Source organism: Schistocerca nitens, chromosome 4 (genome assembly GCF_023898315.1).
Source record: "Schistocerca nitens isolate TAMUIC-IGC-003100 chromosome 4, iqSchNite1.1, whole genome shotgun sequence".
NCBI classification, from domain to species: Eukaryota; Metazoa; Arthropoda; class Insecta; order Orthoptera; family Acrididae; genus Schistocerca; species Schistocerca nitens.
Window position 1 is genome coordinate 968,167,756 of NC_064617.1, and position 18,756 is coordinate 968,186,511.

The 18,756-nt window shown below is 40.6% G+C and overlaps 1 protein-coding gene across 4 annotated transcripts in view; it reads right to left on the minus strand.

The window, feature by feature from the left end:
- Positions 1–18,756, minus strand: part of LOC126253648 (T-cell immunomodulatory protein) — a 443,932-nt gene that overhangs the window by 167,422 nt on the left and 257,754 nt on the right. The window contains exon 3 of one of the 4 annotated variants that reach the window (XM_049955155.1): positions 5,587–8,265. The exons of the other annotated variants lie outside the window; for them this stretch is intronic. Coding sequence (XP_049811112.1) covers positions 6,577–8,265 — 1,689 coding nt within the window. The 3' untranslated portion in view covers positions 5,587–6,576. Of the gene's footprint in view, positions 1–5,586; positions 8,266–18,756 lie in introns of those variants that run through there. 4 annotated transcript variants of the gene reach the window in all.

Below are 18,756 nucleotides of genomic sequence, written 5' to 3' on the forward strand. Positions count from 1 at the left end.
CTCCCTATGTAGGTGGGTGTCAACAAAATATTTTCACATTCGGAAGAGAAAGTTGGTGATTGAAATTTCGTAAATAAATCTCGCTGCAAAGAAAACTGCCTTTGTTTCAGTGACTGCCACCCCAACTTGTGTATCATACCAGTGACACTCTCACCCCTATTGCACGATAACATGAAACAATCTGCCCTTTTTTGCACTTTTTCGATGTCCTCCGTCAATCCTACCAGGTAAGGATTCCATACCGTACAGTAATATTCCAGCAGAGAACGGACAAATGTAATGTAGGCTGTCTCTTTAGTGAGTTTGTCGCATCTTCTAAGTGTTCTGCCAACAGAGCGTAATCTTTGTTTTGCCTTCCCCACAATATTATCTACATGGTCTTTCCAATTTAAGTTGCTCATAACTGTAATTACTAGGTATTTATTTGAATTGACAGCCCTTAGATTTGTGCGATTTATCGTATACCCACAATTTATCAGCTTTCTTTTAGTACCCATGTGGATGACCTCGCATTTTTCTTTGTTTAGTGCCAATTGCCACTTTTCGCACCATACAGAAATTCTCTCTAGATCATTTTGTAATTGGAATTGATTGTCTGATGATTTTACTAGACAGCCTCATCTGCAAACAATCTAAGAGGGCTGCTCAGATTATCACCTAGATCATTTATGTAAATCAGGAACAGCAGAGGGCCTATGACACTACCTTGCGGAACGCCAGATATCAATTCTGTTCAACTTGATGATTTACCGTCTATCACTACAAACTGTGACCTCCCTGAGAGGAAATCACACAACTGAGACGATACTCCATATGCACGCACTTTGATTAATAGTAACTTGTCACGAACAGTATCAAAAGCCTTCTGGAAATCTAGGAATATGGAATCGATCTGAGATCCATTGTCGACAGCACTCATTACTTCAAGGGAATAAAGAGCTGGCTGTGTTGCACAAGAACGATATTTTCTGAATCCGTGTTGGTTATGCATCAATAAGTCATTTTCTTCAAGGTGATTCATAATGTTTGAATACAGTATATGCTCCAAAATCCTATTGCAAATTGAGGTCAGTGATATGGGTCTGTAATTCAATAGTTTACTCCTGTTTCCTTTCTTGAATATTGGTGTGACCTGTGCTACTGTCCAGTCTTTAGGAACAGACCTTTCGTCAAGTGAACAGTTGTTTACGATTGCTAAGAAAGACGCTGTTGTGTCTGCATACTCTGAAAAGAACCTGGCTGGTATACCATCTGGACTGGAGGACTTGCCTTTCTTAAGTAATTTGAGTTGTTTCATAACACTTAAGATATCTACTTTTATGTCACGCATGCTAACAGCAGTTCTGGTTTCAAATTCTGGAATATTTACTTCATCTTCTTTCGTGAAGGCATTACAGAAAACTGCATTTAGTAACTCGGCTTCAGTGGCACCTTCACCGGTAACATTTCCATCGCTATCACGCAGTGACGGTATTGACTGTTTTTTGCCACTGGTGTACTTTACATATGACCAGAAATTCTTTGGGTTTCCTACCATATTTTGAGACAATGTTTCATTGTGGAAACTATTAAAAGCCTCTCGTATTGACGTCCGCACTAAATTTCGAGCTTCCGTGAAACTTAGCCAGTCTTGGGGATTTTGCGTTCTTCTGAATTTGGCATGATTTTTTCATTGCTTCTGCAACAGTGTTCTGACGTGTTTTGTGTACCATGGTGGATCAGTACCGTCTCTTATTAACTTATGTGGTATGAATCTATCTATTGCTGTCAATACTGTATCTTTGAATTTGAGCCATATCTGGTCTACACTACCTAAGTCAATAGTTGACAAGCTTCAACAAAAAGTCAGGAAGAAAACAGAGCAGCAACAGGTATAAGAAATGATCAAATAAAAATTTTAAAAATGTGCTGATAATTTCATCAATGATCACTAAACAGCCTACATAGTAGAACAAATTTGATATAACATGACATGATGAATTTTAAACTTTTATTAGCTGCTAACAACACTTATGTGGGTTCCTGCCAAATTTATTGACTAATCCTTGTCATTTCTATGTGAAATTACGCTACAGTTACATAATGTTGCAGCTCATATTGTAAACTGGCTCATTTATCACACAACCACTCATCGTGGACATTACACTTTACACTGAGGGGACAAAAGTCATTGGATACCTCCCAATATCTGCCTCTAGAGTCATCCACAATTGCGAAAGTGTTGTCGATGGAGGATTTTGTGCACGAATCGACTTCTCGACTATGTCCCATTTCAGGTGACATGATTGGAAAAATCATTTGCTCAAACTGTTGTTCTTCAAGCCAATTGCACACAATTGTGGCCCGATGTCACGATGGACTGTTATTCGCAAAAATTCCATCGTTGTTTGGGAACGTGATTTCCGTGAATGGCTGCAAGCAGTCTCCAAGTATCTGCACATAACCATTTCCAGTCAATGATCCATGTACAACACAGCCCACACCCTTATGGAGCCACCATCAGCTTGTACAGTGCCCTGTCGACAAATTGGCTCCACGGCCTCGTGGGGTCTCCGTCGCACTCAAAACCTATCGTCAGAACTTACCAACTGAAATCGAAACTCGTGTGACTGGGCCACAGTTTTCCAGTCATCTAAGGTCCAACCAATATGATCTTTAGCCCAGGAGAGGTGCTGCAGGTGATGTCGTGCTGTTAGCAAAGGGACTCACTCCTGTCATCTTGTGCCATAGCCCATTAACACCAAATTTTGCCACAGTGTTGTAACAGATATGTTCATCCTGAGTGTCCATGACTTTAGTCACCTCAGTGTATTTCAATGACTGCTCCACTTCTTCCTTTACTTATTCTCAGTCTCTCACTGATACAAAAAATCTTCTACACTACTGGCCATTAAAACTGCAACACCAAGAAGAAATGTAGATGATAAACGGGTATTCATTGGACAAATATATTATACTACAATTGACATGTGATTACATTTTCACGCAATTTGGGTGCATAGATCCTTAGAAATCCGTACCCAGAACAACCACCTCTGGCCGTAATAACGGCCTTGATACGCCTGGGCATTGAGTGAAACAGAGCTTCAACACGATGCCACAGTTCATAAAGAGTAGTGACTGCCAAATTGTGACGAGCCAGTTGCTCGGCCACCATTGACCAGACGTTTTCAATTGGTGAGAGATCTGGAGAATGTCCTGGCCAGGGCATCAGTTGAACATTTTCTGTATCCAGAAAGACCCGAACAGGATCTGCAACATGCAGTCGTGAATTATTCTGCTGAAATGTAGGGTTTCGCAGGGATTGAATGACGGGTAGAGCCACGGGTAGTAACACATTTGAAATGTAACGTTGACTGTTCAAAGTGCCGTCAATGCGAACAAGAGGTGACTGAGATGTGTAACCAGTGGCACCCCACACCATCACGCCGGGTGATACGCCAGTATGGTGATGAGGAATACATGCTTCCAATGTGCGTTCACCGCGATGTCGCCAAACACTGATGCGACCATCATGATGTTGTAAACAGAACCTGGATTCATCCGAAAAAATGATGTTTTGCCATTCGTACACCCAGGTTCGTCGTCGTGTACACCCATGGTCTCCGAGCTGATAGTCCATGCTGATGCAAACTTCATCGAACAGTTCGTGCAGATGGTTGTTGTCTTGCAAACGTCCCCATCTGTTGACTCAGGGATCGAGACGTGGCTACACGATCTGTTACAGCCATGTGGATAAGATGCCTGTCATCTCGGCTGCTAGTGATTCGAGGCCATTGGGATCCAGCACGGTGTTCCGTATTACCCTCCTGAACCCACTGATTCCATATTCTGCTAACAGTCATTGGATCTTGACCAACGCGAGCAGCAATGTCGCGATACGATAAACCGCAATTGCGATAGGCTACAATCCGACCTTTATCAAAGTCGGAAACATGATGGTACGCATTTCTCCTCCTTACATGAGGCATCACAACAACGTTTCACCAGGCAACACCGGTCAGCTGCTGTTTGTGTATGAGAAATCGGTTGGAAACTTTCCTCATGTCAGCATGTTGTAGGTGTTGCCACCAGCGCCAACCTTGTGTGAATGCTCTGAGAAGCTAATCATTTGCATATCACAGCATCTTCTTCCTGTCGGTTAAATTTTGCGTGTGTAGCACGTCATCTTCGTAGTGTAGCAATTTTAATGGCCAGTAGTGTAAGATTAAATTTATACTACATATATAGTGAAATTGTACATCCAACTGAGCAGGTTCGCCATTACTAAGTGAATCAATTATCAGTCTGAAAGTTAGTCTCCACCACAATGCTTTATGAAGCACCATTATATTATGGGGTCCATATACTACCATTCTTTCAACCTGAAAACTAGCTCATCTAGGCAAATACAAGAGGCCTACTATTATACATCTCAAAAAAACTGCCAAAACATGGTATTTTTGCATGCACAAAGCAGTGCAAGACATGAAATTCAGTTTAGGCTTCAGAAAAAATTCTAATGCCACATGGGGGCTCAATCTCAAACTTTTGAATTTACAATCTGATGATCACCTACTGAAACCCAACTCACTTTTAGTATCATTAGCTAACAATGTTAACTTCTGCTTATGTTACAAGAGAATCTGGATTAAATACATGCCAGAACACAATCAAAAAACACAAAGTCAGTTCCATATGCCACAACATGTGACTTTATTTCATTCTATACTGTTGGACGGCCATAAAATTAGGGTCAGAAATATATTTCACTCAATGATTTGAGAGATTTTTTTATTTACAATTAAATGAAATTCACAGCAAATGCAACAAAATATTGTAATAAAGTTTGTCACATACTTGAGAAAACATAGAAATGTAACCATCCAATATTCAAAACATGACATTATAGTCAATCGAGGCAAGTTTGTACCACTTTCTAACATTTATTGAAGATACTGCACACAAAATAAATTACACATTGAAACTTACATTGTAACGTTTTACATCTGTAGGTACTGAGTGCTCGATAAATGTATCCTAAGTATGGCCTATTAGAGTAAAATTTCTGTCTCAGTACTGGTACAAAGTTACACTGTCATTCAGGGTAACTTTAGACCCAGCTTAAAAAACAAACAATCTAATGCTCTGGGTAAATTTAGGTCATGTCAGAATGAAATCACATGTTAAAAAGAAGTAAAAACAAATCATGTTAATTTAATACTCCACTTATCAACCTGGCATTGATCAACTTAAATCACTTTCACCAGAAGCTCTCTTCACAGCCAATGCAATTAAAGGATAATCACAAGCCTAAAAGCTTGAAGGAAGTTGGAAAGACAACTGAAACATTAACTAGAAATCACAGAACTAATAAAACTGTTACTTTTAACACAAAATAATGCAAGTAGGTGCAGCCATTTGATACAAAAGTGGTAAGTGGGTTAAAGATACCCTGATTGACTTAAATAAATAAATTCTTGTATAAATTATTTAATAAAGAAAGAAACACAGGGAGCGATGTAAGCCACAAATCACAGAATACGCTGACTAGAAAAAAGAAATACTGCAGCAAAACATAACTTTTTTATTTTTATTTATTTATTTAAAAAAAGCCTAATTAATGCATATCACTTAATAAAAGACATACTCCAATATTTTGCAGTAAGTTACAACTTCATTAGAATTTCAGTGCAGTCTTACACAATTATAATGCTAGAACAACTGTTTTATTGTAAGCTGTTTCCTGTAAAAACAGCACTGACTTCTTACAAACAATACTTTTGTTTTATTTGTCATGTTCTTTACACAGTAAGTTAGGCTGTACTACGTGTACAAGTCAATACAGATCATTAATAACTTGTTGTGGGGACAGATATCAACACACAGGGGAGGAAAAAGGAGGGCAAAGATGTTTACAACCACTATGCACTGCAAGAACTGATCACAGTTACACAAGAAAACTAATGTCCCCACTTCATCCAGGAACAGGAATGGGACTGAGTCCTGGTTTCAGAATCATAGTTGTTTCATTCATATCAAGTCAGTCACAGTTGAACAACATGAGTGCATGTAGCTTTATTTTGTGAATATGATACAAAATAAATATGGTCACCGGCATAATTTTTTTTTTCTTTTTTTGTAGTAGTAGTAGTAGGCTGCAGGAACAATTCTGTCACATTTTCCACGAAGCGAAATACTTATCTGCTGTGTTGCAAGCAAAGCAGATAGTTTTTATATGGATTTTCCCTAATAACACCAACTGAACAAACCCTTGCCAAGACTTCCAAGGTGAAAACAAATTCTACAAAACAAAGAAGTTGATAATTTTCTTAATGAGTAAATCCACAATGTGAAATAATAAATTTATTACTTTCTCTGTGTCACTTAAAATTTGAATGTCAACTGACACAGAGGTTAAATTCAATAACTGTATATGGCTCAAGCTATAGCTGGGACATATCAGCACTGTTGCTGATATACTTTTTTTTTTTTTTTTTTTTTTTTAAATATCACTTACTAGCCCTGAAAATACTCCTGGAAACTTGATTTCTTTGACTGTCAACAGAAACATACCTTGACCTCCCATATTTCATTTCACATTGCATCAAAATGGAACCTATGTGCCTGTTGCAGACGTTCACGTCTATCCTCTTTGCGTTCACGCAAATGAAGAGCACCAATAATTGCTATGATCACAACACACGTTCCCGACAGTGCTACCACTGACATTAGGGCTGCTTTGCTAGGAGTGACAAATAACTGGGCTCTCCACAGAGAGAATGGACCAGGTGCTACTATCACCACAATCTGAGAGTTAGGTATCACCTGAGTAAAGTCTTGTGAACGTCCTCCTGCTGTCACTGTCAGTCGATCAACAAAGTTTGGAGTGCGTCCCAAACCAAAGGTAGAATGTGGCAGCTGCAAAGCAGCATACGCCGACTGTGACAATTGTGCTGCAGCAGCTTTGCGGTGCTCTCCTTCTTGGGTAGTTGTGCGATAAGAAACACGGACACCTGCCATGCTACCCCCACGTCCTCTGTTCTCATCTGTAGCAGCTGCTGCCAGAACAACAACTTTTACAAAATTTGCATCATAATCAAGTGTGTTGCGAAATGCTTTAAGGCTACCTTTATCTTCTGTAGAAAGCACAACATCAGTTACCCCATCTTGATACAGGTCGAAAAATGCTCCCATATCGCATCCAGAACCGAGTGTCGCTAATGCATCTTTACGCACAGTAAATGTTCGTCCTGATCCACCACAGCTATCTGCAATACATGGCACATTCTCTAAGAGCAGGACTTCAGGCTTTCCATTGCCACTCTCCATGGTTGCCAGAAGGTCAGGATGGCCATCCATGTTGAAATCACCAGATCTCACTGTGATAGGAGACCCAGAGGCTGATTTATAAAATCCCCAGACAACGCCTGTTTCATCTTTGAAATTGGGATTCAGATTGAGCCATTTTTTGCCAGACAGTGCATATAGTGTACTGTTTCTGCAAGGATCATCAAAACAAACTGGGACAATGTGAAAGAGATTACCTTCTAAATGCACATCAACAAACAAACTTTGGCCAATCACAGTGCCTGGGGGATTGTTCACAAAATGATCAAAGCTGTAACTTCCATTTGGGCTGCCTAACCATATTTCAAAGCCATTGTCAGCTGAGAGGATTAAATCAGCAGCAGAGTCACCAACAACATCGAGAAACGCGTGTGAATGTGGAATTCTCAGTTTGTGCCTTGAGTTTCCCAATGGAACAGCTAACGGTGCTGAACGATTTCCCACAAAAGACCAAAACTGGCTACTATTTGCTGTGGTGCCAAAAATATCAGCAATTGTGTTTCCATCATAGTCAAGAATTAGTGGCTGACTTATGAGCGACATCGTAGGTGATGCATAATCTGAAGGACATGTTAAGCCATCTGGTCCACCCCAAACCATATAAATATTTATGGAATTGCCTTCAGATCCACGGGCAGAGATGGCTATGTCCAAATGTGTGTCACCATCAAAGTCTGCTGGGGCAGCAGCTACTACTTCAAAAGGAAAATTACAGCAATAATGACTTTTACAACTGCGCTTCATCAGTGGCTCTGTTTCACGTGCAAGAAGCACTTCAACAGAGCGACCATTCCTGTTCAGTACAGCTATATCTGTTCGGCCGTCCCTGTCGAAGTCTCCAAATGCTGCCAGTTTTCCATCAGTATGATTAAAGACTGGAACAGACAGGTCGTCCGCTGAGACGGCTGGTACATGCGTGAATATCAGCATCAGCACCTGCCAATAGGAGTGTCAGATTTTAATCTTGCAGTTGTACTGGTTAAATACAATAATGGAAAACACAGGGTGGAAGATAAACAATGGTATGACAGCAGACAACATCACCTTGTATAGAGGAAGGAATATTCGGCTCTTTATAAATAAATTACAATTATAGACCTAGGAACTGATCTAGCAACTTTACTATTATTATATTTATGAATGTCAATGGGAACAGTAAAGGCAACAACTCACTGCTGCGGATGTGTGAAGAGATAAAAAAAACTCCAAAGAAGAGCATTATCAAAAAGCTTTGTTATGAGTTTAATCTTGCTTACGTGTCTCAATACCTCTACTATATGGTGAGTGATAACCTCTACTACTTCAATTGTTTGTACTCCGTCCAGAACTCCCAGTGTCTACACACATTGCTACACAAAACTGAAAGATTTTATTTCACTGTAACTGAAAACTTTTTGAAAGAATGCTAAAAGCATGATAGAGACATTCTGCATTAGTTGCAGATCTGATATTCAGTGCTTCAGTACTTTAGCGAAACAAACTTTTTGCATTGATAAGTAAGGGAAAATTTATGTCTCTATAAACTACACCATTTTGTGCAACATCTTAAATATCACTCTCAACACTTGTGATTCTTTCACACTTCAACGGGCAACATGCATAACTCCATAATGTACTGAATATAGGTAGAAAACACAAGCAAGATAGTTCTAAAAAAGTCTTTCTGGACCAGCGTGAAACACAGTTGGGATAGAAGTTATTCAGATAATAATAAGAGGTGGGGGTGGGGGGGGGGGGGCAGGGAGAGGGAGAGGGAGGCAGAGAGAGAGGGAGAGGGAGGCAGAGAGAGAGGGAGGGAGGGAGAGAGAGGGAGGGAGGGAGAGGGAGGCAGAGAGAGAGGGAGAGGGAGAGAGAGAGAGAGAGGGAGGGAGGGAGAGGGGGGGGAGAGAGAGAGAGAGAGAGAGAGAGAGAGAGAGAGAGCAGGGGTAATTGTTGCTCATGTTCTCCTGCAACTGAGCTCTCAACTCTCTCCCCCCCCCCCCCCCTTCCACATCTTATTATTTTTAATGGCAGTCTGATACATAATCAGTAATCAATTTTAAGTCAGAATTAACTAATATTGTCAGTTGGAGAAATCTGAGTGCAAGAATAGATCCCCAATTTGCTACTAACAATATTGTTGTATTCAATCTACTTCAGAAATGGCAGGTTCTGGGGCACATTTAAGGAGAAATAAAATGATCCAAACTAAAAATGGTATAGAAATAGTTGGTTCTACATTAACAGAGCTCATATAACTCCAATTCAGTCTTCTAACAACAAGCAAAAATATCCACCACAAACTAGTTTGGATGTCCATACATAGGAGGCATCGAGTACCACACAGACACATTAACAGTATCTATTGTTCAGTGCTACCACAATTTGGTGAGTGGTTGACTGTCCTCATACTATTTCTAGCATTCCATTCAGAATTTTCCATTATTGCATCAGTTTAAATTTTAAAAAAAAAGCTTTCAGAATGCTGCTATTGCATCTATTCTCAAGTGTTTGGTTTTTTGTGCAAAATCCCAGTTTCACGTTAAGTCCCAATGAATGATATCAGAACACACATTTGCTTCATTCTGCTGTATCATAAATGAGTTACTAATTTGGTCTCTCAACTTGTGCAGCTCTACAGCACTGACAATGTATGAACTGTTGATGTTTAATATATTAGCCCTTTCCCTTCTGCTGCAGTCCTCCTTTGGTCACGTCATAAATATTTCCTTTACTTTAAGCTCCTCTCTAACTCATATATTCTGCTTTTCATCACGCATTTTCCCACAGCCCTTATCACTTAAACTGAAGAAAAAAAATACACCCTCTTTTTTCATGATTTATCTTTCTAAGTGTCTCCCCATCTCAAAAGAATTTTTAAAAAATAGCACTTTCTTCAACATTATGCAAGCATAATGACATAGCTCTCACAGAAACCATAGAAACTTGTATATTGCATTGGTGTCATATTATTTACGGTTTTCTGAATCTTCTGTAAATCTGTTTTGAATACAATAGTCTCCTTTCCTTTCAGGGTGATATTTCGGGATTTTTCCTCCGAAATAAAGTACGAACTGATGCAGTCATTAGACAGATTAAGGAAAGCTTTACGAATAATAACATCAAAAGAACTATCAATGAGTAGACAGTTAACCATATTGCAAAGTGCCATAGAAATCACAACTATTATGAAAACTAAAATTGCCACTCAGCATACACCAGAGACGCTGAGTCACAGATTGGCCTACCTGACTCAGCTTCTCCACTATATGGTGAGTGGCAACTTTCCTTTTCGTAATATTGCTACATTCCATCCTGGATTTCCTGTTGTTTGAAATCACAACTATTGTTTTAGTTACTAGAAGATTAAACACTTAAACAAGAAAGCATGCACTAGAAAAATAATTTTTTGTGCCATCACCTAAAACTGCAGACACCAGAATAATCCTCGTACTGATCTTCAGTTAATTACACATATCATATAAATTCCACAAGTGCTGTTTTGCACTATACCAAAATCAGTTTTATGGATGCAACGGAAAATTCACTCAAGAAAACTGAAAACTATGAGGCAGAATTGTTGGCAGAGTTTACTTTCAGGGGACAAAATAGTACTGCCGAAAGGCACATGTAAAATTGCATGACGTTATTCTGTCTTTCAAGTCATTTAGTTCCTTTCTCAGGGATGGGAGAGAACTGAGTAGGGGAAGGTTAAAATGGAAAGGTGGGTCACTCAGATCAAAGGACAAGAAAAACACAACTTCCCAACATATCCCAACTAGTAGTTCGGAAAGGTTCGACAGTGTCATATACTTTCATGTGTGCCTATCAGCAGTACTCATATTTCATCTCCTGAAAATAAATACTAGCCAGCAATTCTCTTTCTTAAGTTTAGAAAAATGGTTTTATGTCATTTGGATGAATGATCAAAAGATAAACGAGTGTGTTAAAAATTAGAACAAGAAGACTGAAACACATTTCACATAAAAGAAAGGAGGCACTAAATATCAGTATCTAAAGTGGGAAAAGTGGATACAGACCTGAATTCAAAGGCTGAACACACTACCTCATAGTTTAGAGCCTCTAGGATCTTTAAATGTGACTAAATGGTTTAATTATAAAATCAAATCACAAATTAAGAAATGCAGCCAGAACTTATCCACTATTTCAGTTATAATGAATGAAGTCTCCATGTTTTGGAGTCTTGACTGATCTTGCTATGAAATTCCTGAAATTATGATAAACAAATTAATTCTTTGAAGAGATTTCAGGATTGCATCCGGTCATAGTAGAATCCATTCCAAGATATCCCAATTGGGTACCTGCCAGCCATCTGCAGGTGAGCCATCAAAGAGTGACAAAGACATTCTCCGTTCCACATTATATAGCAAGCTGGCAGTATCACAGCCCATGCATCAGAGTCACGGTGACCGAAGGACCACACCACTCTGTTGTAGCGCCCTCACTGGTGGAACTACAAGGCATTCTGCCATCTTTGTCTGGAGTAAATCTCAGAGATGATGGGATTCCCTGCATTATCCAGCTGGTAGCCACTGTGGCCAAAATTAATGTTTTGTCGTATTTCACTGAATGTCCGCTGGAGATAAAATGTTCCGCAATTGCAGACTTGCTGGGTTGTAGAAGGCGAGTGCAACATTTATGTTCTGTGCAACGTTCTTGCACTGTGCATATTGTTTGTCCTGTATAGGCCGTACCAAACTGGTGAGGTACTTTGTAAATTCCCATCTTCTGCAGTAACAAGTTATCCTTCACTAATCCCAGCAGGTCCAAAATCTTAGATGGAGGGCAGAAAATCACTTTCACCTTAAAATTTCTATGGATTCTTGCTATTTTGAAGGTAATATTTCCAATGAAGGGAGAAAAGCTCAAGACTTTGCTGGCACATTCTCCTCTTTATCTGCCTCCCGGTTCTTCGTTTTAGCTGAGGATGTCCTCTTAATCTGCTGGATCGAGTATCCGTTGTCTCTGAACACTGGGCTTACATGTGCAAGCCCCCTTTAGATAACCTACCTGCCTCCGATACTGTATGGTCTGTGTACACAAGGGTTTTAAGCACACTCATGGTTTTGTATGGGTGACAGCAACTTGAAGAGCACAAATACAAATCAGTGTGATTGGGCTTACGATAAGCAGAATGTCCCAGAGAGCCGGCACTCTCCCATCTAACAAAAACATCCAGTAATGGGAGACAATCGTCATTCTTTAATTCCATAGAAAGTTGTATGTTCTCATTAATAGAGTTAAGATGATGTAAAACTCCATTAACTTATCTTCTCCGGGGGCCACACTATGAAAATATCATCCATGTACCTCCAAAAACAGTTGGTTTAAGAAATGCTGACTTAAATGCTCTTTTCTCAAAATCATCCCTAGAAAGATTAGCCACCAAGGAAGACAAGGGGCTGGCCATGCAAACGCCGTCATTCTGTTCAAAATATTTGTGGTTAATCATAAAACAGGTTGAGGAAAGAGCGAGCCAAAATAAAGCAATGATGCCCGACTGAAACTGTTTACCAATTAGTGCTAAGGAAACTGCAAGAGGTGTCCTTGTAAAAAGAGAAACTACATCAAAACTCACTAAAAGATGAGAACTACTTAGGTGGATACACCCCAAGCCTGCTGATAAAATTTGCTGAGTTCCTTATACAAGGTGTTACAAAAAGGTACGGCCAAACTTTCAGGAAACATTCCTCACACACAAATAAAGAAAAGATGTTATGTGGACATGTGTCCAGAAACGCTTAATTTCCATGTTAGAACTCATTTTTGTTTCGCCAGTATGTACTGTAGTTCCTCGATTCACCGCCAGTTGGCCCAATTGAAGGAAGGTAATGTTGACTTCGGTGCTTGTGTTGACATGCGACTCATTGCTCTACAGATTTTCTGTGAACTTTCGGGCAGGCATTGTTGGTGATGTCTCGATTGGGCCCCATGTTCTTCCACCTACGCTCAATGGAGGACGTTATCATGATTTCGTATGGGATACTCTACATGTGCTGCTAGAACACGTGCCTTTACAAGTACGGCACAACATGTGGTTCGTGCACGATGGAGCTCCTGCACATGTCAGTCGAAGTGTTCGTACGCTTCTCAACAACAGATTCGGCGACCGACGGATTGGTAGAGGCAGACCAATTCCATGGCCTCCACGCTCTCCTGACCTCAACCCTCTTGACTTTCATTTATGGGGGCATTTGAAAGCTCTTGTCTACGCAACCCCGGTACCAAATGTAGAGACTCTTCGTGCTCGTATTGTGGACGGCTGTGATACAATACGCCATTCTCCATGGCTGCATCAGCGCATCAGGGATTCCACGCGACGGAGGGTGGATGCACGTATCCTCGCTAACGGAAGACATTTTGAACATTTCCTGTAACAAAGTGTTTGAAGTCACGCTGGTACGTTCTGTTGCTGTGTGTTTCCATTCCATGATTCATGTGATTTGAAGAGAAGTAATAAAATGAGCTCTAAGATGGAAAGTAAGCGTTTCCGGACACATGTCCACATAACATATTTTCTTTCGTTGTGTGTGAGGAATGTTTCCTGAAAATTTGGCCGTACCTTTTTGTAACACCCTGTATAATGTGGACATTTGCCAACCAATGGTCTAAGCAAGAAAGCATGATGTTTGGCTAAATCATACATGGGGGCATCAATATTCCTCACTACAGGCCATAAAAGAAGGCCTCCTTTGTGTGCTTTAAGAAAACCATACAGTCTTTGTGGTCTTCCACTCGTTGAAAATATTTCCTTCAAAATAGTAAGAATCCTTACTAATTTTCAAGTGAAAGTGGTGTTCCACCCACCATATAAGACTTCGAACCTGTCGGGATCAGTAAAAGATGACTTGTTACTGCAGATACAATACATACGATATTGCAGTGCCTGTGTGATTCTGATTACAATGCAAATTTTCTTTGGACATGCATGCATGTCCGGAGAAACAGGCACTGTTGCAACCTCAGCCATTACGGAACACATCAAATGAATTCACAATTGTGAACGAGGACTACCATCGGCTACAGAATGGAATGACGACAACAAAAATTTGTGCCGAACTGGGACTCGAACCCGAATTTTCTGCTTATCACAAATCCATGTATGACTCACAGCCTGACCCAAACTTCCATGTGTCTACAACCTGTACTCATACATCCATTGTGTATATTCCCATACAGGGCAGACGTTGTACTTCAAGAGTTGCTTGCCCGGCATCTGCAGATAAATACAATACTGCACTGCCTGTGTTATTCTGATTATGATGGAAAGTTAGGAACGATACTGGGCTAGCAACTTTCAAGCACTACGTCGGGACTGTATGGGAATACGTATAATGGACGTTCAAGTACAGGTAGTAGATGCACGGTTGATGACATATGGAAGTTTGGGTCTGGCCGTGAGTCATACACGGATAGCCAAATGGTAAGGCGACCGCTCGCGATAATTGAGAAATTCGGGTTCGAGTCCCAGTTCGGCACAAATTTTCATTGTCGTCATTCCATTCTACAGACGATGGTAGCCCATGTTCACAATCGCAGATTCATTTGATGTCTTTTGTAACAGCTGTGCTCACCACAGAACCTGTTCCTTTGGACATGCATGCATGTCCAAAGGAACTTTGCATTGTAGTCTGAATAACACAGGCACTGCAATATCGTGTTTATCTGCCGATACCGGGCAAGTGACTCAAGTACAATGTCTGGCCTGTACAGAAGTAAGCAAAATGGATGTAGTACAGATTGTAGACGCACGGTTGGCGACATATGGAAGTTTGGGTCTGGCCGTGAGTTGTACACAGAAAGCCAAATGGTAAGGCAACCGCTCGTGACAAGCAGGAAATCCGGGTCTGAGTACCCAGTCTGGCACAAGTTTTCATTGTCATTTCATTCTACAGCTGATGGTAGTCCTAATTCGTAATTGCCAATTTATTTGATGTGTTATTGCAAAAGTTACATTAAGTAAAAACAGACAAAGAAGTTAGATAAGACAATTATAGGTAACATCAATAATAGTGTTGCCACTTCCAGTTGATGAAGACATCATTTAGACTATTAGAGATGGAGTACATAAGCTCAAATACAGCAAGGATGGGAAAGTAAATCTGCTCTGTCGTTCTCGAACAAACTGTTATGGTATTGACCTCCACAAATTGGAGTCACTGGGCAGACACACAAACACACCTTGATGTTTGACAGTTTATTGGTCTTTCCAGGAGCTTATCTGCTGCTCAGCAACACCTCTGCTGCACATGGTACCTCACTATATACTTCACGATTATGGTACTCTCATTTGTAAAATTTGTGAGATCTTTTTAAAAGATTTGTTTTTGAATGTCAATGAGAATATCTTCTGAAACTTAAAAATTTTCTGGCAAATTAAGGGTTTGAAGAGATTTCGGGATTGCAGCCGGTTGTTGTAAACTTCACTCCATGATATTTCTACTAGACAACTGCCAGTCATCTTCAGGTGAACCACCAAAGACTGACAAAGACATTCTCCGCACCATCTTACATAGTGTGCTGATAGTATTGCCACGCATGTGACAGTCACAGTGACAGAAGGACCACACTGCCCAGTGGCAGTGCCCTCGTTGGTAGAACTGCAAGGATCAGCTGTCTTCGGCGTAGCCACTTGCCACAGTCATGGGAGTATTCTGCCATCTCCATCTGGAGCAAATCTCGGAGATGACACGATTTCACGCATTATCCAGCTGGTAGGCACTGTCACGATTCATTAGATTTCCCACAATGTGTATCTCATACGATTCTTTTATAACGGAGTCCCAAAAAGATGTTGCTGTGACCAAAACTAATGTTTCACCACACTCCATTGAATGTCCATTGGAGATACGATGTTCCACAATTGCAGACTTGCTGGGTTGCAGAAGGCAAGTGCAACATTTATGTTCTGTGCAATGTTCTCCCACCGTGCGTGTTATTTGTCCTATATAGGCCATAGCACACTGGCAAGATAAACTTGCACTACAGTTGATAAGCTTTGTGGAGTATTAAATTTCGTAATTATTCAGTGAGTATACGTTCTGAAGTACTCTGTGTATTTTTGATATGGGATAATTAAAGTTTCACCAAAGTTCAATTGCCAAGATAAAATTTATAGTCTTCAGCTGAAAGAGTGCCCTGCTTGAAATCTCTGGGCAGAATTACAGTACGTGCACAAAAAGTGAGATCTATAACAGTTACTGGCTAGTTGGCTTTGAAGGACCACCATAAGAATAATTATTGTAAAGGTTTGGAAGTAACAGTGTTTATAATTTCATGTGCATGTAGTTAATAGTGTTTCCCATACTGTATTGGACTAAATTGTTCAGCCTTGATCTGAGTCTACTGATAAATTAGTTTCTGGGTCCTCGCACAAATGGTTGAGCCAGATTTACATTTCATATTAGAACCGCAGCATTAATGAAGTCCAACTGCCAGTTTTCTAACATTTGTTTGGTCCGCCAAGTAGTTGTCCTTGGGCAGTAGGCTTTGGTGTAACATCAAAAGTATCTACACTCTTATACACTGGTAGTCTCATTCTCCTTCTGTATCTTCTCCTCGTGTAAGGCACGGCTGTGTGTACTGTGCGGCTGCCTCGAGTCGAATGAGCATGCTGTTGCCTCACGAGAGAGACTGGGCCCCTCCAGCGGACGCGGCTGCTGATAAGAGCGCACCAGCCAATCAGCGCGCAGCCGGAAGGGCTTAGCCGCAACAGGAAATGCTTTTTAGCAGCGGACCGTGCTTAGTTAAAACTGAGCGCAGTCCTGCGAGGCCTAGCGGCAGCGGCTGGAACTCGTTTCAAGGTCACCCACCTTGCGCAGCGTTGCGTACTGATCAACACAGCCATGGCTACAACTATTCAAGCTATACTAGATCCAGGTACCACAAGTCCCATTTGAGTTAACTAATTTAAGGAAGGAAAAAGCTTCTTGAGAACATGAATAACAATAGGAATAGAGAATAATTACCTGACAATCATTTCAAGGACAGTATTTTCCAATAATTACACTGATAACAAAACCTCTTGTCCAAGTTAATGCTGCTCCAGCATTAGCAATTATTTACCTATACAATCATTAGCTTTCTGCATAATATACAGATAGTAGGTGTTACTGAGAGCCAGTTGTTGCAAAAATGGTAAACATTCCTTCTGTGTTGTTCATGTCAAACTGCTGTTACATTGCTTAATAAACTACACTACTGCCTGGTATCTTATTTGCAAAACATAAAAGTTTCTTTATGAGCTGTTCTAATACTTGGTCCAACTTTGCCTAATTAGGCTGGTGATCATTTCCCTTTGCATAACTGCATTTTACTTTATTACTAATAGAACCCTGGTTCGACTCTTGTTTGTTATGCTACTGCTTCCTTTCAATAGAAACCTTCACAGAAAGAAAAGTGCAATATCTTTTTCCATTCTGCACGATCTCTGTCAAATGAGTACCCTTCCACAAGTGTAACATTATCAGTATATTGCTAATGTAGTAGTAGCCGGTAGAGTTGTAAAGTTAAATCCTAATCTTTCTTTCATTCTGATGTACGTGCTTGCTATTTGACATATCCTGAATTCAGAGGGCAGTGACCCCTTCACACATAAATATTTTATAACTTGGATTTTCAGTAGATGCAGTATGTTTTGGCAAAGGCTTCATGTAAGTTAAAAATGGTGCAATGGCAATATTATGAAAAGAATACATTGCTATTCACCATAAAGAGGGCAACTACGTCTAATGGGAAAAGCAATCTGTGGGTTGAGGAGATAAGGAGAATGCTGGGTAGGGAGGGGAACAATAGGAGAGAGTTTAGTGCTGCTTGTATGGGCATGCAGGGATGTGGTGGGTACAGGTAGGGCTGCTAGGTTGCAGTCAGGTGGTTTGGGAAGGGGAGAGGGAGAAGAGGAGTGGAAAAGAAATAGAAGTGGGGGAGGGGAGGAGACTAGCAGGTGTGTTGGTGTAATAGAAGGCTGTGCAGTGCTGAAGTGGGAGCACATAAGGGGACAAATGGGTGAAGGACAGGGACTAGTGAAGGTTGAGGCCATGGGGGTTATGGGGACACAGGATATATTACAGTGACAGTTCCCACCCACGCAGTTGAGAAAAGCTGGTGTTGGTAGGAAGGAGCCAGATGGCACAGACTGTGAATCAGTCACTGAAGTGAGGCACACAATGTTCCTGAAATCTATAAACCCACCACCCACGATGTCCCATTGTGGCTGGTTGCTGTGCTTCCACCTGTCCTCCTATATAAAAGACACCAACCGTTTCCTCCACTGACCCTCCACAGTTCCTGTTCTTTTAACACATGCAGCCCTGCTCGTCACTACTGATGCCACATTCTTCTCTAATAACATCACTAATGTCCGTGGCCTTGTCGCTATTTAACACTACCTTTTCCAAAGTCCAACTGACTCCAAACCTACAACTTCCT